Here is a 17,733-nt window from a genome sequence, read left to right as displayed (position 1 = left end):
CTCCCTCCGTTACGAACAGAACAAATGTTAACAAAGGTTGGCTCTATGGCCTCCATGTTACTTGTTGATGCCACTTTACCTGATAGATGCTAGCGGGCATCTTCTCGACAAACAGCCCCTTCTTCTCTCCCTTGCGGACCAGACGGGTGAGGAGGGTGAGGCGGTCGTTGTTGGCCCTGGGGGGGCGAGGGGAGGACTGTGGCGAAACATCAGGAGAGGACGGGGCAGACCTGGACAATATAACAGCCACGTTAAGGTTTAGAATTTTTTTGGGAATGTTCCTTAATTCTGATTTTGACAGTGCTCCATGTATAAATCAATAATAGCTTTTCTGCAAACATGAACTATAATTGTTTCATAAAATGTTCTGACTCCTGTCCAGTATATTAAACAGTATTTTGTAAGATTCTACATACAGACCAGAGCTGTCAGTTGCAGATAGATGACTACAGCGCTATTTGTTATTCGGCTGACTGCTGCTGTGGGAAATTGGCTGATACATTATAAATGACACAATGAGAATGTTTATGAGGAGTATAAGACATGGTGGGAGGTTCACTCACAGTGTAAGGTCTTCAGCCTCCTGCCTCATGATGCTGACTCTGCTTTTTTTGGGCAGGACAGGCGAGTTCTGGTCACTGATCTTCTGATAGAACAACATGTAGGCGTTCCAATATCTCCTCCGCACATCGGGGTATGGGTTGGCTGCACACACATAAATCAAGGTTTCTAAGTGTATGCCTCATAAAAAGAGGGCACAAGTTCCCCTTTACTGAAATATGTGTTTCGTTTACTGTTGGATGTTTGAGCTTCACAGAACGATGTACGTGCAGAGTTTCACATCAGAGGGCTGTTTTCACATTCAGGAGACATCTTGTGCCTTCATGTCTGATCAGCCCCCACTATAGAAAGTTTTAAATCCAGGCTTTTTGTTATTGTATCAATTGTCATTTTTTTTAAATTACTGTATAAACTATCTTGGTCAAGTGTGGGTTGTTTTTGAACTGTACTTGCATGTTTCAGATGTCAATTTAAAAAATGTAATTGAGCTGTGTTAAATGAAAAAAACACACAAGACACAAATAATTATTCAAACCAGGCTATTCTTATGTCTTTAAAAGTGGGATCTTTATGATAAGCGCTTTAATGCACTTGGTTGCACAGCTGTCAGAGTTTGTTACTTACATTGGTCGTAAACTTTGGGACGGTACTCTCCACCAAAGCACTCGTACTCCAGAGTTTCATCATTCATATCAAACTCCTCCACCATGTTGTCGTTGAACTTGTACCAACGTCCACGAGCGCTTCCACTAAGAGATAAGGACCAAAAGAAAAAGACAGAGGAAGGGCAAGGAGTGGGGGGAGGGCGAAAAGGAAAATGTCAGATTAGATTTGAATCATCATGACCAGAACTGGAAACTCAGCAAGTAACTGAGTGATGAATAAACCAACAGAAAAGAATAAAACATTGTACACAATGGTCTGACTCTGTTGCAGACAGTACAAGGTTGTTTCTCCAACAAGAATTTATGACAGTGGTAAGATGTGTGTCACCTGTATACCAACCAACCAGCCTGTCTGGTGGGGACTTGGTCTAAACACACAGATATTTTACTGACATTAATGAGAAAAGTCTTCATAGCAGCTTCAGAATGTGTCTAAATGTCTGGACAGAAATCAACGTCCTGAGAACAAACTGTCTTTGTTGTAGTCTTAAGCGGGTATAGGAACAAACGAGTGAGAGAGAGAAGGTCGCCAAATATTAACTTCTGTGGTCTCTTTGTGTTCCACTTCTCCAGTGAGCAGTCTTGCCTTCCAGAGCCAGACATCTGGAGATGCTTACAAACTAAACGGGGACAGCCCACATAAAGTCTGATGCTGCATTTAAGTGCCCCGAGGAGGTCCTCTAAAATCTGCCTGGAAAACTAAAGCAACAGATCAACGTGCTCCACTGCTCCCTGGTTATGTAATTCCTGTGTAAAGTAGGAGTAAGAGCTGGAAAATATGAACAGGGACAAACGAAACAATGATTCTGTTGGATGATAAAGAGAAAATTAAGCCTTTAAATCAGGGAGAGGTCGAGGAACTTACCGTCTATCTTTAATGAAGGAGTAATAGTGACCGGCATGTGCCTGACCGCTATGGACGACAACTCCCACAAGTTCATAGTTCTCAGAAATCGTGACTTTCTTCCTGGGTGAACCTCCTGAGGTACCGTCGCCTCGCCCGTCACCGCCCTCTCCACTGCAGTCTTGACGCGCCATTCCAGAGACGGTGTACGGCTCCATGTTCAACACCCAGGGGAACTGTGCGCCAACAATACAGAATTTATATAAATCATATTCATATTTCTAGGATTCAAGGTGATTCAAGGTGACTGGAAATACTGTACCCGAATCTGTTCGTCATATTTGATGGAGCGTCCGCTTTCCCAGTCGAAGCCGAAGCGCATGAGGTGAATACAGAGAACGCTGGGCAGGGATTTGATACATGTCCTCTTCACGGTGGTTCTCTGTGCATATGAACAAATTGTAACTAAGAACGACATCAGGGTAGGGGAATAAAAGCATGCAGAGCATGATACACACCTTCTCCTTGCATTTCTCACAGTAGTAGGCGTTGCTGCCCTCTAGCACCTCTCCTCTGACAAACTGGTCCAATGAGATCTCTAAACTTTGACAAGATGTCACTCCGAGGTTCAACGCCATGAATGTTTCTTCACGCTCGTACCTGTAAAATAAAAGTTCAGAGGTCTCAAAATGAAACAATAGTCTGAAGTTTGAGAAAGAAAAAAAAAGTATAAATAAAGTATATAAGCAAATATATATATATCCTCGCTCACCGGTGAGGACAGTCTTTACAAATCTTCTGGTCGGAGAAGATTCCCTGAAATGTGTTTTTGAAGATCTGCTCTCGTCCCATTTTCTAGTGGAAAGGAGTCTCATCATGAATAATATCGTCATACCCAATTAATTCTACTGGTACTAGCTGGCGCTACTCTTAAAAATTGGTTTGGTGTGTGAGAGTTTTACCTTGAGATGTTCGTCAAGTTGATCCACCAGACTAGTGAAGAACTCATAAGCATCCTGCTGTTCTCTCACATACAACTCCTTGTTCCACATCTTGAAGATCTGCAACCGACATAACACATTGATTGATCTTATTGCAGAGGAAGAGAAATGTGAACGTTACAGTTGTGAATGTGTTTTGTGGGACCTGCAGTCAAAATGTGCAGCACAACATACTGAATCGTCAACACTTTTCAAAATAATTAATTAGTTTTCAAAATAAGACAAAATCCGGGCCTCTACGGCACTCTGGCAGCCGCAGGGTTGAGACAGGAGGTGGAAGCGGCCCGAATTGCTTCCTGCTCCCATGTGACGCCCCTATTAACCATAGATTGTATATAAATATTATTTATAAAAGCTCCATGGTCGGCTCAGCCAGCTGTTACGCGACTACAAGTGAGACAACACTCTGATATTTTTTTTTTTTTCGTAAATTATATAAATACATTATATATTATATAAATCATCTGATTCTGCTCTTTTGCTTTTCACTTTGACACCAAATCCTCCGCAATCGCCCTTTCAGTGTCTACACGTGATGAGTGAAACCTGACTCCTGCTACTCTTCTGCTGTACAGAGCGCACACTTTTATATTGGTGCTGATAAGCAAAAATGAACTTAACAGGTTTTATTTCTATTAAAAACCTGTTAACACAGTGTAACACCAGTTATACTGCCACACTTGAAGTTGAAAGGTTGAATGCATCACAATCGGAGCACACTGAATGGTCCGCTACCTTCCAGAAGTTCTCAGGTATGTAGTACTGCAGTTTGCTCTCCATCAGGTGACCAAATAAAGACTGGACCTGGTAGAAGACGCTCTCCTCTGGCTGATCTGTGTCATCTTCAATAGACAGGAAAGCCTTCAACACAAACAAGCAAACTCACTTATATTGTATTCACTGTATGGAACTCAAAGAGCAGATGCCCCCTGGTGAATACATAAGGTTAACAGAACATAGAACAAAGGTATACCTCTGGTAGGCCGGGCTGCATGTAGAGCTGCTGAAACACAGCATTCATGTAACATGTTGCTCCACCGTTCTTCAACCCAACGAAACCTGAGACTGACCGGCTCTCTACGGGGGGAAGGTACTGAGAGACATGCAGAGAGACTATTAGCAAGCCATATGGACCAACAAATATTACTGCAAAAAATATTATTTCATATGGTGCCTTACATCAAACTCCTTGCAGAGTGAAGGATCAGACTGGTGGTGCATGGACATGAGCTCTCTGGTGATCAGTCGGAGGTTTGGGAGAGAGCTGTCTGCGAGCATCACCAGCACCTCGTAGGCTGCCAGCCTGCTGCTGGCTGTGCTGCACCTGACCACACACACACACACCATAAACAAAAGATTAATGTAGTTGAACCTTTTTCTTACAGGAGAACACCTAAATGTAACTGATGGATAGGATAAACATGCCGTACTTTGGGTGGAAGTCATGGCTGGGGGCCGGGGAGGGCGTGGGGTTTGAACTGTTGATGATGATGCGTGAGGCTCGAAAAAGGAAGTCATCCAACAACTGTTGGATTAGAGATGGACCTGAAGAAAAGAGTGACACACATTACACATTAGTGTTCCCAACACTAACTGGTGCAGATATGCATCGTTGCTTGTGCTCACCGAGATGCTCCTTCTCATTGCCACAGAGTGAGAGCAAGGTCTTGATGAGTCGGAGGTGTCCTGCCAGGAGGATGTTGTCCGCCTCGCTGGTCTCCATCTCAGAGCTCCAACTAGGCTCAAAGTTGTCGAGCCAAGAGATCTCGTCCTCCAGCATGGTGGCTGCACTCACTTTTAACACCTCCATCTCGGATGCTGGAGGGGAGAGGGAGAGATGGAGGACAAAGAGATTTTGTGTACACTAATCTTTAGTGGTTCAAACCAAATGATATAACCTCTCTATTAAATCAATTCTTACAGCTGGGACAATACTTAATATCTAGTAAATGATAAAACCAGAAAGGGGGAATTCTCTTACTAGTTAAGTCATCCAAAAGCTGACATCTTAGGTCAAAGTACTCGGTACATTGGGAGAGCAACCTGGGAAAAAAACAGCAACATCAACAACAAGACCTCTACTGAGGTTTCAGGGATGTGTGTTTCCTGCGTTAATACCTCTGGTTGACCCCTCTCATGATAGACGTTGGACTCCATAATGGCAGCTGAGCAGTGAGAATGACTGAGATGAGGAACAAGTTGGGTTTCTGGACTTCGGCGAAGGCTGAAGTATCAGACTGGCTCAGAGTGTAGAGCTGATCACAGGCTACTCGGCGGATCTGATAGAAGAAGGGATAGAGGCCGCAAGTGTAAACACACACACTGCAATGTTAGGGATACATTTCTTCTGTGCAGTCTAAAAGAGGGTGTTGTTTACCTCTCCGCTGGGAGATCCCAGGAGAACATCAATTATGAAATCATTGACTGAGGGAAGGTTGTAAAAAGAACCTAGAGAGAGAAAACAACCACAGGATTAAGTGTCATTGTAGAAGTCTGTGCCCCAACACCCTACAAACTAGAGGACATGTCTGACTATTATTCCACTGCTACATGGCAATGTACAGTAATCATCGTATAAAGTGAGTGTGAATGCTTTTAGGATATTTGTACTCCTGCATGAGTCTTACATAGCTGCTGACAGCGTAACTGCAGACAGGTGACCAGCAGTGACAGAGCCTCACGGGCGATGATGGTATCTTTGATGGAGACACACTGCTGTCTCACACATATCCCTGCATGCAACGCTGTAGGCGTTGTCTCGCCTTCACTACTGGAGCTGCAGTTACTCCCTGCAAACGAACACAAGACATTTGTTTTACTTTTGTTTGTGACACCAGAAATGCTTTGACTGTGAGCTGTTGACAAGAAAAACGCAAATCAGGAATGAAGTTGAGCAGGATGATTATCACACCTGACTGTAAACACCTAGCTGACAGCGCAACAACTGCTCAGCTCATGTGTAAACACCATGTGGACAATGAGAACAGCTAGAACCCACAATAATGCTTATTTTTTCTGCGTCACCTGTACTGCTGACTCTGGTGCGGACTCCCTGTGGCAGAAGGGAGCTGTGGGTCTCTCTGATTGGCTGCGGGCTGCCAACCAGATCCAATCGTCCTGCTGCAGCTGCCCAGGTCAGACGCATGAAACAGGCTACAGTGGAAGTAAAGTCACCCACCTCCATTGTCTAGAAAAAGAGAACATTAACGTTTTCAATAAAGATCAATATGGGAATCAACAGTGGGGTTGTCATGGAAACAAGTGTGTCTTACCTGAATAGCTACGCGGGCAGCTGGTATGATCTCCTCGACTCTTATGGAGGAGCGCTCAGACAGAGACATCTGTCTGTAGGAGGACTTCTCAGGAGTTCCACAAAGAGAAAGCTGTCTCCCCGCCCGTCCAGCATTACGAAAAGGACGAGATGACAGCGCCTCACCATCCCTGATGACATCATCATCCAGCGCTGCAGGCATGCTCTGGCCAACCAGAAGAAACCTGCAAACACAGCCAAATGAGTATGAAGTCTAACTTGGTATGAGGCCCAGAATATCCGCCAATGTGTGTGTGAGTGTTTGTGAGGCATTTTGCACCTGGCCAACTGTAGACAGATGGAGTAAACTCCTTGTCTTGTCTCGTAGTCCACCTCAGATGGGATGGAATCTCTCTGCATAACATTCACCACCAGACTGCAAAGAAAAACACAGCGAAACACTGCTGTCAGGACTAAAAATAAAAAACTTTGGATAAAAGCTAACGATAGATGGCATATGTATGCCACTATTTGATGCATCTTGACAAGTCCGCCTTAAAGTGAAGAAACAGGAATAAAAACAAAAAACCCCCAACAAAAATCGTCAGGAGAAGAAACAAGTGATCAGCAAATTAAAGAACTTGAGAAAAAAGCCCAATGAGGTCAGTGACCACAATAATAGGCGTACAAGCACATGTTTAGCTTACGCTTATTCCAGAAAAAAAACTTTTGGGAGAGGAGGAAAATTACCCCTCGGTTTCACATAGACAGGACAGCAAATTGCTGCCTTTGCCCGGCCGCTGTATGACGGCTTTTCTGTATAAAAACAGCTTTGGTTACCTGAGGCCTCCTGCTTTAAGGAAGTTTTCACAGAAGGACTTGCTGCTGGTTTTGGCCATTTCATCATCCGATGTAGGCATGAGCTTTGAACTCAACACCTGACACAGAGAGAGGAGGGAGGAAAACAGATGTCAGTCACTAATCTACCTTTTCAGTGTGAGAATGACTGTTATATACTGGAAAATGATACATTGTCACATGTGTGTGTACCTCCAGGTTGTAAAGCACTCTGAAGGTGGACATGCCGGGGGCTGAGGATCTGAAGAGAGACTCCAAGATGGATGCTGCACTGGGCTGGTGCTGCTGCTTGGAGGCCATAGATGGAGAACGAGAGCCTGTACCTTGGAACAGTGTCTTCTAAAGAAAAGAGACACAGACAGAGTTAGGAAAATAAGATGAAGGAGGAGGAGACAATGTGTAAACCAAAGAGACAGGGCAAGATGTACAGTATATGAATGTATTACAACACAGACATAGATTAAAGGCATCAAATAAGTATAGATAGGTAGAGAACTGCTTCGGGGTTCAGCTATGGTAGTTACCACATGAGTAGAACGCATCACAGTCTGATGTACCTGGTGGCTCCAGACGCTGGATTCTTTGGGAACAAAGTTGTCAAGGGCATCCTGCACTTCTGGATCTGTTGGAATCAGCAGCAGCAGCTTCCGCACACGAAGAGTTATCCTGGAAATTACAATATACTGACTGAATATACAGGCCTTTCTTTCTTGTTGTCAACAAGGTTTATGTAACTTAGAACTGTACTATCTTACCGGGTTTCATCTAGATTAGCCAGCTGGTAAAGCATCTCAAACACATTACAAACCAAAGCCATCACCACACCGGGCAGGGACTTTTCCTGGAAACAGAAAACATGGGCAAAGTACGTAAGGACTTGGACGATGTAGCCCTGCGTGTGTCCACAGTTTGTTAGTGCACAGCCATGTCTGAGCTGGTACCTGCTCCAAGGCATAGGCAGAGTTGAAGACAGCAGAGCTGGAACTGCTGGAGGCGGAGGCCGAGGACTCTGAGCTGCCAGAGGGAGTGCCAGTGCCTGAGCTCTTCACAGTCAGGCTCTGCTCATCACTGAAGCCAAGCTGGGACAGCAGCTTCTGGTCCCGATTCATGGTCAACTATCACATGTTGGAGGGGCAGTGAAGGGAAAGAGGGAGAGACAAACAGGGATTGAGCTTGTTTGAGGCTGTGTTTCCCCCTGCCACACAACAGATGCAGAGGTGGCACCCTGCCTACAAGAATTTACTGTGCATTGATTTGTACTTTGTAATGTGTAGGGGCTTCAGGGGAAACACGTGACTGGGAGAGGAGTAAAATACTTGACGAGGGAATAACTGTTACAATTGGATTTTTAAAACAGAAGTCCCTGTCACTTACAGGGTCATTATCACTTACCACACTGTCATTAGCAAAGATCTGGACATTATCCACCGGACAGCTCAAGTGCTCAGATATCTTCCACCGGATACTTCCTACTGTCTCATTACTGTGAGTCTGAAGGAACACACACACAAACAAACAAACAAACAAACAAACAAACAAACAAACAAACAGAAGGATTATTATCTTTGTAGATTTAACTCCACATGATGAAGGTGTATTACAGGGCAATAGTAAAAATCAAACAATACCTCTAAGGTGAAAGTGTCTTTGGTTGACTCATAGGTGATGTGAAGAGTGACAGGGTGTCCATTGTAAGAGGCCCCGTGAGGTAGAATAGTGCGAGGAACTGAGTACATATCCTAAACAGAAACACACACACACACACAATAAATACTGCTTCTAACACACAAAAGCTTGTGTGGATCCATCTTTTGTCTTAAAACTATTTGGTACAATTAGTATCTCTCTCTGTGCGTCCTTGATTCTCATATAATGCAAACATATTTACTGTCAAAATGATGAGACCTTTAAAGTCAAGAAGAAAAAGCCTACCTCTATAGTGATGACGTAGCGTTCAGCCAATAGCAGCAGTCTTTCGATTATCACCAGCTTAGTAGATCTACAGATGAACATAGACAGAAGAGTTTTAAATCAAAAAATGGTTTAACTTGTGTTTTATAATAGGCAAGTATATATGTACTCTCCATGATGATCAGGAACACTCTTAAAGGTCCCATATCTTTTGGTGGTATGTGAATAATGTGAAAGTATCAAAACATTCAATCCACAGAGAAATGCAAACAGCCTATTTTCAGAAACTGTGTCTTTAAACGAGCCATCAGGACTTCTGTACGGTTGTGATGTCAAAGCTATACTGTATATATTGTAGATAGTAAGTGCTGCTACAGTGACGTTGCATGGCTGCAATGATGGCGCAGAGACACCAGGCGTGCAGATGAGGAAGACCCAGAAACACTGACCAATCAGAGCGGACTGGGATTTTTCAGGAGGGGGTCTTAAAGAGACAGGCGCTAAAACGCAGCGCTTTAGACAGAGGGTGAATACAGGTATATTCAGTCAGAATGATGAGAAAAATAATATGCTTTTTTGAACATTAAAGCATGTAAACATGTTCTAGTAGAAACCCAAAATACAAGTACGAACCTGAAATATAATAATATGGGACCTTTAAACAAACATGTTTTTATTAGGTTTAGTAATTATGTTCTTACCCAAACCCCCCTCTGTACCTGGATGGTGATTGTACAGATGTGGCCACAGTTGGCATGGCAGTGGCCGTCAGCATCTTGGTTGCCCTAGTAACAGCATGTGTCAAAGTAGGCCCACCGAGGGCTGAGCTGGCCGCCTGAGAAAAAAGAAGCAGAAACGAGCTTTGAGGTTGATTTCAAAAAGTTACAGGTGGATTTCTGTGAAATGGCTGCCACGGTAACATATTCCACCACTTACCTCCAGTCGCTTGTAACAATCAGCTATGAACTTCTTGTGCAAAGACACGGAATCCTGTAACGAAGTAGAAGCTAATATTATATGCCGTTTCAAGAATCATAAAAAAGGACAGAACCCATTAATTCCTTCAAATATGTGAACTCACTAATTACACTAATTATATACAGTATTTGTTTTTACCCTATTTTAAAACTTCAGAGCACAATGAGCATCTTAGGTTACAGTTAATCTGTATGTGCACACACACATACTGACCTTCTTCATTTTGGGATTGAGGTTGGTGTAGCTATATGTGATAATGAGCTGGATTGCTTCATTTGCTATCTCTTCATCGGGGGTTTCCATGGCGATGCGCCAGATAAAATCCATCCCAGCCAGGTCAAGGCGCTCCACACACTGAAATCAGACCATATGATACATCAAATAAATATTAAAGATATATTTTATATTTTCAGTGTATTTCAGCTCTCAGTTACAATAAAATCAGCTGTGCACATTATTGGTAAAAAAAAACCCACTGAATGACGAGAAACATGTGCGTGAGGACTGACCAGTTGAGTTCCCTGGCGTTTGAGGCGATGGTCACATAGATTAACGTTTTCAAAGAAGGTCTTGAACAGATTGAAGCCTGGGAGACACATAAACTATGTTAACTGCTGTATCACATACTTATTTTAAAAAATGAATCTTAAAGGCTGCAATATCGCATCTTCTTGCAGAGTTTCTCACCATTCATGGTGATCTCATAGGGCTCCAGTTTTAGGATCTTTTCCTTGAAAAGCTGCTGCTGAACATCACTCTCGAGGTCATGTTGCCCTTTGGTGAACCACTCAAAACACATCTGCACACATGGAAACACACCAGTTTTAAGGTGAATCGAATTGCATCTCAGATAGAGGACTTGTGTGTTCTTCAGAGGGTGATTTGCTAATTTTTCCTGTTGCAGGCGAAACTATTGGTTAGTAAGTTAAAATGTAAACATGGACACTGAACTATGCAAAGACGAGATTCCACACTGGGACAGAGGTAGGGTGCACAGGGTTAGTGCAAACGACTCAATCAGTCAAATAAACTAAATTACACACAAACGAGACTACAGCTCTGTACAGTGTCTCATTTTTTGACTGAAATATACATCAAACACTCAAAACAGAAGGTAAAGTAACACATCAGGGATTGTTAATTGTTAACTAAAACTTAAAAGAAAAAGAAAAAATTGTAAACACTTATATTCACTCGGTTTCGGAGTGTTTTTAGACTTTGGACTTTATTGTCCCCCAAGGAGGAAATGGGTTTCCACAGTACGATCTCATCTGACACATACATTTACAGGGGCAGACACACAATAAAAACTTTTATTGTGAAGCACTTTCCTACTTTTGTATTAAAATGTGTTATAAATTAATCTCAACTTTTTTGCATTCACATTGTTTCGAATAAAAAGTTTGAAGGTAAATGTTTCATGCATTAACTGAAACTCTTGCTGACTAGTCAGTACTTAATTACTTTTATTCCAAATCCAGAAGATCCTACGATCAATCACATTTATAGTTCATTATATCTGACACAATATCATTAACCAAGATCTAAAACCTGTATGATCCAATGTCAGTGCCATTCTGGACTGTTCTGATCACCCACTGCAGAGGCAGTTTGAGTTATTGCCATCTGGGCGTTTCAGGGTTTCTGCAGGGAGGACGGAGATATTCAGGGCATCCTTTGTTCCAGCAGCCAGTCTGCTGAACTCCATCAAATAAACCCTGTGCTTGAGACTCATAATAAGCTCCCATCTGTTGTTTCTGCCCTTCATGACCCATTGCTTCTGTACTTTACAACTGATCTGGAGGGAAGTTCTTTTTAACGAGATCTTGTATTGTCTGATGTTTTGTTTTTATAATTGTTGTGATTGTAGACTGCTTGGTGTACCAAGGCTGCAAACCTAATTTGCCCTAGTGGGACAATAAAGCTGAACTAAATCAACACTTTAAAATAAGCCGTAAAAATGTAAATGTAACGCATGTATATTTGGGTACCTGCCTTGAACACTGCTCTAAAATAAAGAGAGTGGAGGGAATGGCTTTGTTCCTCCAGAGTAGTCATCCAGAAAAAAGGTGGTTGCAAACACAAACATATGTCAAGGGATTTAATTTGCATAACTGTTCTCATACCTCACGGTCAAGCTCACAGACATCTGGCCCCGATACCAGGCATTCCCACAGCTCTTTGGCCCTGTTCCAGACCAGGTAGAGGCTGGCCTCCTGGAGGAAGAAGGCCAGGAAGCGCAGGTGGCTGTCCAGATACTAAACATAGATTCAGAGAGACAAACGTCATCGTGACCCTCAAACACACATTGTCAAAATACACTGAGCTGTTCAACTTTGATAACATCCGGTATAAACTTAACAGCTCGGATACGATTACACCTTAAATGCCATTACTCATATTAATGTCAAATTGTGAATTGTAACATCAATCCTTGTATGAGCAAACAGCAAAGATGATGCATAAAATGACACCAGAAATACAAAATAAATATAGTCCTGACTCATGAATTTAAATGAAGGCGGACATAGACAAACCTCCTGGTAGGTGTATCGTCCATCCACAAGAGTTAAGCCTGAGATGCCGTTATTTCCTGCAGCGGTCACAGCCAGTCGATGGCAGCACACAAGGGATCCCGTGATCAGTTTAACGATCTCAAAGTTCTTCTTCAGGTCCTGGATGATGCTCTGTGGGGAAAGGTTACCATGGCAACAATGCACTGACTGTACGATCGTTTCAGTGATGCATTGCATGCGTTTGTGTTACCTTGTCTTGTTTCTGATAGGTCTGCTTGATAAAAGATCGGGTGATCTCGTGCAGTTGACGGAGAGCAGGAACAACCCAGACCGTCTGAGGACTGCTCTGCTGAGAAGCCTGTTTAAACACACACACACATGCACACACACGATAATTATATTCACTAAAGCAGAATGAGCACACAAACATGTGCTACTCAGATTTTGTAATTAGATTGCTTTATCATCAGAGACACACTTTGTTTGGAGTTGTGTAATCATGAGAAATAAAACCAGAGCCAGGGATGTAAAACATTGGAAAAGACCTTGTCTGTTAAAATATGTTCAAGATTAAATTTGCTCTCTTACAGCTGCTTCTAAAGTCCAAATCAAATATCAAACATGTACTTCTATTATATATCCGAGGCTCTGATTAGATTCCTCTTTGCATGAATAAATGTGCTAGCACTTCCACCAAAGCCGACCATTCATACAGCAGCGAAATCACTCATTCAATCCAGCCAGCTCTCCTCTCACCCAGGACAAGATCAACACCACTGTGTAATCATTAGTCAGTGCCAAAGCCCTCTCAGTGAGGCAAGCGGAAGATTAACACACACCTGGTTAAACTACCTCATGTTGCAATCAAGTGTGAAATTATCAACCTGTGACCAATGAAACCCCCTTTTGTGGTCAAGCCTCCGCGATTGGTTGGCAGGAGTGAAGCAGCGAGAGTGGACACAGATTGGTCAGTGGAAATTAAAAACCATATGGGCTTATTCTCTTACTTTGGCCAAAGAGTTGGCCTTCTTCTTGCCCCAAGTGCCAGTAAGAAATGAGCTTTGAGTGTCGCTGCCTTTACAGTCCTCCTGAGTGTGGGTCTAGAAACATACATTTCATTGGAGGGGTAGTTTGAATCTGCACAGTTAAACCACAGTTTACTGGTCCTGGTTTTGATATATGTAATATTAAAAAAATAAAAACATTAATTCCTTCCACAAGCTTTTATGTATTTCTAACCTTAATAATTTCAGTATAAATAAATCAAAAAAAGTCTACTTAAATCCCCCTATTCATCACTAACAGGCAATGTGATAACTGGTTTACAACACACTTTAATGTAGTTGCAATCACATAAAGATATGTGTTTATTTATGTTTGTCAACAACTATACCATCTCTGGTGAAGACACATTTGACATTATTACAACTGCATTCTCATTGTGTTTTATTTATTATCTGATTTTGTCTGAGGTTAATGTTGATGTATTGCTAATAAACACTAAATGAGGGGGTTTCATAAGTGTCATTGTACAAGTACCACGAGATGCAATCCTAATCTTTTCTACTTGTACAATTAAAATTAAAATATTCTGTTATATTAAGTGTTGCAGACTATTTACTGAGTCATAATAATATGTATATGGTTTTCTTGAATCCGTCAACATTTTTATGCAAACATGAAAATGAAGGAATTATGGAAAATGAGTTGGTCAGCATCTTGATAAATGAGCACAATCGACTAATTACATGGAAGCAGAGCTCTGGAATGGGAAGATGGACTGGATGACATCGGCCTCTGTAGTGTCACTGTGTTTCTGTCATGGTCAAAGAACTGAATCCACGAAGAGAGGGAAATCTTTTTCTCAGACGTTTTTCCTTGAGCTTTGACATGATTTCATTATTTATTTCAGACACGTCTGCTAAGCGGGCCTCCATAACCCACTGCAGCTCCATGGATGTTAGACTGAGGCAAACTCAGGTGAAAGAGATGTAAACGAACTGAAGTTGAAGGGTAATCTAGCAAGGACATGCCAACTTTACACCAAAACTGTCACAGCAGGTGGAAAATGTAGGGGCCCAATATTTTCTTGAATGATCTTGAGCTGCATTTTTGAGCTACACAGTGAATAGTTTTTCCTATAAAATAAATAAAAATAAAGCAAAAATATTTACTATTATAGTTGATGCTGGAATGACCTTGTACAGCACAAAATCACAATAAACACTCTTGACTTTCCTTACACCAACAAAGACAATACTGGGCATCTGTAGCATGCCTGTCTCACCTTCTTAATGTCCTCAATACATTTAATGATGTAACTACGTTTCACAGTCTCCTTGACGGCGTAGGCGTCACTCAGAATCCCCAGGTGCTCCTCCAGCGCTTGCTGAACTAGACTGGTAGGCAGGGTGGGGAGGTGAGCCAGTTCCCACAGCACCTCTAGCACCTAAACAGCCACACAGACACACAATGCTTCTGACTTCACTTAAATAATGAAAGATAACGAACTGTAGATCTCCACATCCGTTTTTCCATTTACTTCTCAATGACCTTCGCCTTGACACAATGACAGATACACCAACATACCTTTCCTGTTGTCGTTTCAGAGCGAGCCTCTCTGCCGATCCTCCCGATCAGACTGAGCAGCTTCTGCCTCACACGGTCACTCTCAACCTCCCAGCTCTAAACAACATGCAAACAGATGATTACTAACACTACACACACATACTTACAAACCACTTTTCACACAGACGATTTATTCCCAAAAGGTCGCAAAGGCAGCACTGACCTTCTGTATGAGGACGAAGAGGTGGGTGAGTTGATCAAAGCTAAACTTCACAGCAGCAGCAGCGATGATTGTATGAATGTTTTCTATCACAGTTGATGACTGGCCCGCCTGAAAAGGACACACATGGTATCGATAGATCCATCAAAAGCTGGGATAGTTGTCTTTTTCAACATATACAGTATCAGCAATTCTTCTTTGTACATAAAATATGCAGTTCAGTATAAAGTTTGTCAATTACGAACAGAAAAACCTGTTCAATATGCTTAATGAAAATGTAACAAATAATGATGTGCTGGTGCTGACCTGTATTTTCCAGATCTTGGAGAGTTCGTCCAGCGACAGTTTACTCCCCAGCAACTCAATGATTCCCTTAATTCTCTCACAGTACTGGGCCTGGTCAATGTTACCTGGGACATAGAAATATTGTGGTTACAAAGTTAAATTGTTTGTCCAAGTGTTTTTCGCAAAGCCCTTTGTGACGCATTTAATTATAATCAGTGTGGGCAGGAAGTGATGGATTTTCTTACCCTCCAATGCTATTGATAAGACTGAGTTCTCTACCAGCCAGTCCAAAAGTTTATCTGTGTCAATTGCATTTTTCACTGTCTTAGACACTGTACTCTCCTCTATCAACTTTGTCACCTGAGAGAAAAAGATACAGAAAAAAAAGTGAGTGTGAGATCAAAACCTGGAAGTGATTTTTATCTGGTTTAGACCTCAGAGTACAGATCCTGTAAAAGCTGACCTCTTTGAGGGAGTTCATCTTGGTAGAGAAGTGGGGGGTTTTGAGCATGCGCAGCAGCGTGTCCAGCCGCAGGTCGTCCACCACAGTAACCAGCTCCCTCTGGAACCTCATACACAGCAGCTTGATGGCCGACAGCAGGTCAGGGATGCTCACCAGACGCTATATACAGTAAAATAAATACAATGCAATCAAAAACAACAAAAGCTTAGTTTTAAGCTCGTTATATACATATATATATGTAAAAAAAACAAACATGTTTTGAGTATTTCTAAAACACAATCCCTCTTCTATAGACAAACTGATCTCATCAAATGTTGTTTGGGGCAATAAGCTGACCCCCTTTCCATCATGCATAACTGCATTAACCACCACCACCACGCTTATACAGTAGTTCGTAGTCGCTCAAAAAAGTAGAGGTGTTGATGTTTTGATGAGGTTTTAAATATGTAGTGAGTGGGTCCCCAATCAAACAGTGTTAAACTTATGTTTCATGTTATATGGTTATAATTATGGTTATTTTCATTATGGTGAAAATGTATCTGAAAATTAAATCAAACTAATTAGTCTCATTAGGCATTTACTCTCTTCCGCGATGATGGAGACTATGAACACAGGATATTGTCTGTGCAGACAGTAAGACAATTGTGACTGATTAGTGAAAAACAGCTCGGTTTATTTTCTTTATTTTTATAATTTCAACACAGATTTGTTGTTCCCAATGTAGCATTTTCAAGGCAAAAATACACTACTGGGAAAATGGTCCCTGTGCCTTAAAAGAAATCATAAGAAGGTGATGTAAATATAAAACGCTACCTTGTCTTTAAGGTCCTTTTCCTCCAGGTTCTGCACATATGTGATCATCTTATGGATGACTGGATCAAGCATGGGCTAGGAAAACAATATGAAATCTTGTTGGCCACTGTAGCAACAAAACAGTCAGACGATACAGCAAATACAAATATAATGCATAAATCTGAATGGTGTTCATACAAATAAACAGCTGATGGTTTTAACACTGGAAAGAGGTTTGACAGAAAACAAAGACATAGACAATGTAGACATACACAGCAGTTGAACTAATTAGGGGTAAAAAGGATCTACAAATAACCACATTAGGGTCAGTATAGTACCAAGTATGTACGTTTGTGTATGCAGAGGAGATAGCTCACCTGGACAAGGCTGGAGTTTAGGTATTCTGCACCAACTCCAAGAGGCTGGACCAGCGCTGATACACACTGTGGAGGCAGAGGGAAAAGAGACAGAATAATTTAGACAAGACACAAAAAGAAAATAAACTCATCAAAACCAGCCGTGTATGACTAACTACGATATGAACGGTTAATTTAATCCCTCCATTTTTGTAGCAGTGTTGCCAACGTAATCAGTCTTGCATAGTTGTGAGAATAGGATGTATCTGTGTGTGTCACTTTTAATTCATTATCATTAAAGAAGACTCCACCACTCCTCTTAAAAGAAAGTATGTAGACCAGAGGTCTCATTGTGATTAGAATGATACTGTTTTTTTTACGGGTGCGAGTGAGTGAGCGTAAACAGATGTGTGGGTGAGTTTTAAATACCGGAGCCCAGCTGTCATTTGTCGTTCAGTGCTAAAT

General features: G+C 41.9%; 1 protein-coding gene across 8 annotated transcripts in view; it reads right to left on the bottom strand.

Annotated features, from left to right (window-relative positions):
* Window positions 1–17,733, bottom strand: part of usp24 (ubiquitin specific peptidase 24) — a 34,293-nt gene that overhangs the window by 10,452 nt on the left and 6,108 nt on the right. The window contains exons 8-52 of one of the 8 annotated variants that reach the window (XM_083940702.1): window positions 17,290–17,355; window positions 16,934–17,008; window positions 16,121–16,279; window positions 15,903–16,017; window positions 15,679–15,782; window positions 15,376–15,483; window positions 15,174–15,269; window positions 14,872–15,033; window positions 13,592–13,684; window positions 12,835–12,942; window positions 12,606–12,755; window positions 12,195–12,326; window positions 10,756–10,867; window positions 10,578–10,654; window positions 10,282–10,422; window positions 10,027–10,080; window positions 9,792–9,925; window positions 9,112–9,178; window positions 8,808–8,918; window positions 8,572–8,670; window positions 8,121–8,294; window positions 7,935–8,020; window positions 7,704–7,845; window positions 7,372–7,518; window positions 7,162–7,259; window positions 6,662–6,757; window positions 6,344–6,566; window positions 6,096–6,258; window positions 5,699–5,860; window positions 5,449–5,519; window positions 5,190–5,350; window positions 5,053–5,114; window positions 4,698–4,889; window positions 4,502–4,616; window positions 4,251–4,395; window positions 4,045–4,164; window positions 3,807–3,932; window positions 3,033–3,131; window positions 2,843–2,925; window positions 2,589–2,730; window positions 2,393–2,512; window positions 2,092–2,306; window positions 1,186–1,310; window positions 564–705; window positions 80–230 (exon numbers count right to left, since the gene is read on the bottom strand). In XM_083940702.1, coding sequence (XP_083796828.1) covers window positions 80–230; window positions 564–705; window positions 1,186–1,310; window positions 2,092–2,306; window positions 2,393–2,512; window positions 2,589–2,730; window positions 2,843–2,925; window positions 3,033–3,131; window positions 3,807–3,932; window positions 4,045–4,164; window positions 4,251–4,395; window positions 4,502–4,616; window positions 4,698–4,889; window positions 5,053–5,114; window positions 5,190–5,350; window positions 5,449–5,519; window positions 5,699–5,860; window positions 6,096–6,258; window positions 6,344–6,566; window positions 6,662–6,757; window positions 7,162–7,259; window positions 7,372–7,518; window positions 7,704–7,845; window positions 7,935–8,020; window positions 8,121–8,294; window positions 8,572–8,670; window positions 8,808–8,918; window positions 9,112–9,178; window positions 9,792–9,925; window positions 10,027–10,080; window positions 10,282–10,422; window positions 10,578–10,654; window positions 10,756–10,867; window positions 12,195–12,326; window positions 12,606–12,755; window positions 12,835–12,942; window positions 13,592–13,684; window positions 14,872–15,033; window positions 15,174–15,269; window positions 15,376–15,483; window positions 15,679–15,782; window positions 15,903–16,017; window positions 16,121–16,279; window positions 16,934–17,008; window positions 17,290–17,355 — 5,523 coding nt within the window. The remainder of the gene's footprint in view (window positions 1–79; window positions 231–563; window positions 706–1,185; window positions 1,311–2,091; window positions 2,307–2,392; window positions 2,513–2,588; window positions 2,731–2,842; window positions 2,926–3,032; window positions 3,132–3,806; window positions 3,933–4,044; window positions 4,165–4,250; window positions 4,396–4,501; window positions 4,617–4,697; window positions 4,890–5,052; window positions 5,115–5,189; window positions 5,351–5,448; window positions 5,520–5,698; window positions 5,861–6,095; window positions 6,259–6,343; window positions 6,567–6,661; window positions 6,758–7,161; window positions 7,260–7,371; window positions 7,519–7,703; window positions 7,846–7,934; window positions 8,021–8,120; window positions 8,295–8,571; window positions 8,671–8,807; window positions 8,919–9,111; window positions 9,179–9,791; window positions 9,926–10,026; window positions 10,081–10,281; window positions 10,423–10,577; window positions 10,655–10,755; window positions 10,868–12,194; window positions 12,327–12,605; window positions 12,756–12,834; window positions 12,943–13,591; window positions 13,685–14,871; window positions 15,034–15,173; window positions 15,270–15,375; window positions 15,484–15,678; window positions 15,783–15,902; window positions 16,018–16,120; window positions 16,280–16,933; window positions 17,009–17,289; window positions 17,356–17,733) is intronic. The other 7 variants (XM_083940704.1, XM_083940703.1, XM_083940705.1 and 4 more) reach the window with 7 other exon arrangements.

This window comes from Echiichthys vipera, assembly GCF_963691815.1.
Source record: "Echiichthys vipera genome assembly, chromosome: 3".
NCBI classification, from domain to species: Eukaryota; Metazoa; Chordata; class Actinopteri; order Perciformes; family Trachinidae; genus Echiichthys; species Echiichthys vipera.
This window is presented reverse-complemented; position numbering and strand designations above follow the sequence as displayed.